The sequence below is a fragment of the Limulus polyphemus genome, unplaced genomic scaffold (genome assembly GCF_000517525.1).
Source record: "Limulus polyphemus unplaced genomic scaffold, Limulus_polyphemus-2.1.2 Scaffold3078, whole genome shotgun sequence".
Taxonomy (NCBI): Eukaryota; Metazoa; Arthropoda; class Merostomata; order Xiphosura; family Limulidae; genus Limulus; species Limulus polyphemus.
Window position 1 is genome coordinate 94,945 of NW_013668688.1, and position 2,762 is coordinate 97,706.

Sequence of the window (2,762 nt, forward strand, 5' to 3'; positions counted from 1 at the left end):
TTAAAATAACCAACTTATTCAATATTTTCTGTATAAAATCACTAATGTGTTCAATATCTTCTGTTTAAAATAACCAAATTGTTCAATATATTCTGTATAAAATCACTAATGTGTTCAATATCTTCTGTATAAAATAACCAACTTGTTCAATATCTTCTGTTTAAAATAACCATGTTATCATGTATTACAATCAGTGCTCGCTAGATGGCACTGGAATTGTTGTTTATGCTAGTCTCTATCGAAATTTTTCTGAATTATGTATCATGAACTGGAGAAAATATTCCTTTTCTTTACTTTAGTTTTTAATATATATAAGTATAGGCTGCCAAAATGCCATATTAAAAAACCTAGCACGGAAAACGTTGAAATAGTATATAAAGTGTGAGTTTTTGTTGTTGTTTTTTTGTAGAATACAGCGCAAAGCTACTTGAGGACTGTCTGCGCTAGCAGTCCCTAATCGAGAAGTAGTTAACTCTCGAGCTACTTTCTACCAACGAAAAATGGGATTGACCGACACATTATAACGATGATTTGAGCCCGTGACCCGTAAATTACGAGTTAAGCCCCTCCCAACTACCGGGTAATGCCAAGCCAAATTATTATTATTTCACTAAAACTAGTCATGATACTGTACTTTACATAACACTTCACTAAGACTAGTCATCATACTGTACTTAAAGTAACACTTCACTAAGACTAGTCATGATACTGTACTTAACATAACACTTCACTAAAACTAGTCATGATACTGTACTTTACGTATCACTTCTCTAAGACTAGTCAGGATACTGTACTTTACGTATCACTTCTCTAAGACTAGTCATGATACTGTACTTTACATAACACTTCACTAAAACTAGTCATGATACTGTACTTTACGTAACACTTCACTAAATCTAGTCATGATACTGTACATATTATTTCACTAAAGCTAGTCATGATACTGTACTTTACGTAACAAACACTTCAGTTTCGTGTATGATTTTAATAATAGCTAGACATCAGTTTGTGACTTACGCGTCCATTTATTTTTCCGTTAGTAGACCGAACAAACCTGCTACCATCACATACAAAATATCAGGTTTACCTGAAAACTTCGTTAAGATTTCATATTTATCTATATATCTGATGGCTCAACAATATGTTCGAGAGGTTATAACACTAAAAACAGGATTTCGATCCCCGTGGTTGGCAGAGCACAGATACTCATTTTATAGCTTTATGTTCGACAATAAATAAACTATCCACTGCCAACAACAATAAATAAACTATCCACTGCCGACGACAATAAATAAACTATTCACTGCCGACGACAATAAATAAACTATCCACTGCCGACGACAATAAATAAACTATCCACTGCCGACGACAATAAATAAACTATCCACTGCCAACGACAATAAATATACTATCCACTGCCGACGACAATAAATAAATTACCCACTGCCGACGACAATAAATATACTATCCACTGCCGACGACAATAAATAAACTATACACTGCCAATGACAATGAATTAACCCGATCTCGTTCTGCAAAGCGATATTAAGTTTTAATATTTAAAACAATGTCAGTCTACTCTCGTCACAGTGTCCATACATTATAGGTCGAATAAGAAATTATTCAACTCGTGTTAATTAAACATGCGACAAAATCAACGTCTTGACTATTCTGATTATGATATTAAATAGAAGATGATTAAAGTACGTTTAATAATGAAATAGGGAACCAGTTTTTTGTTACCCGGATGTTCATCTAAAGGCATGATGATCAAATAACAGAATCATACGGGAATAACTTAGCAAGAAAAAAAACCATACTGAAGTCATTTTGTATTTAATTTTGTCATTTCCACTTTCTTAACTAAAAAAAAAAAACATAAAGTGCAAAAAAGACCCGTGATCTCCAAACTAACGCCGAAAATAGTTTTGTAAATTAGTATATTGTAAACTATTCCATAGTTTCAAAACTTATTATTTCACTGTACATCGCCATGAGGAATACAGCTACAACTCCTACGATGATACTGATGTTCTGTAAAGTAAAAAATTTCAATCCATCGTTTTTAACATTCTTTGTGGCCTCGTTCATCTCGCCCATCTGAATAAAAATAAACTTGTCAAATCTGGTTAGTATCATTCTAACTTAATGTTACGATTTTAAACATTAAAAGCCGGAGAAGGATAGAAACCAATAGGCCTGGTAAATAGGCCTAGTTAGTATTATTTTAACTTAATGTTACGATTTTAAACGTTAAAAGCCGGAGAAGGATAGAAACCAATAGGCCTAGTAAATGAATAATAGTGATAAAAAAACAACAACATTGACTAGGGGAATGTAAAATTAGCGTTTAGAAATCTCTATTTTTTGGGCTGCTACACGTCAGTGCCCAGGAGACCCGTCGTTCAATACCACAATTGTCATGTGGGCTGAACGTTTAAACAGAGAAATGTCTGTTCGAAATGCTATTTTTACATGAAGTACAAGGCCAGGTGGCTAGAGCGCTCTACTCGCAAATGTAGGGTCGTGGGTTCGAATCCCCGTCCCACCAAACATGCTCGCCCTTTTAGCCGTGGGGGCGTTATGAAGTGACGGTCAATCCCATTATTCGTTGGTAAAAGAGTAGCCCAAGAGTTGGCGGTGGGTGGTGATGACTAGCTGCCTTCCCTCTAGTCTTACACTGCTAAATTAGGGATGGCTAGAGCAGATAGCCCTCGTGTAGCTTTGCACGGAATTCAAAACAAAACAAACCAAACTAGAAT

General features: G+C 35.0%; 1 protein-coding gene across 1 annotated transcript in view; it reads right to left on the reverse strand.

Annotated features, from left to right (window-relative positions):
• Positions 1 to 1,950: 1,950 nt before the first annotated feature.
• The window catches only part of LOC111088075 (zinc transporter ZIP8-like), a 5,024-nt gene continuing 4,212 nt past the window's right edge, over positions 1,951 to 2,762 (reverse strand). Inside the window, exon 4 of the mRNA XM_022396960.1 lies at positions 1,951 to 2,100. Within this exon, the coding sequence (XP_022252668.1) occupies positions 1,951 to 2,100 (150 nt within the window). The remainder of the gene's footprint in view (positions 2,101 to 2,762) is intronic.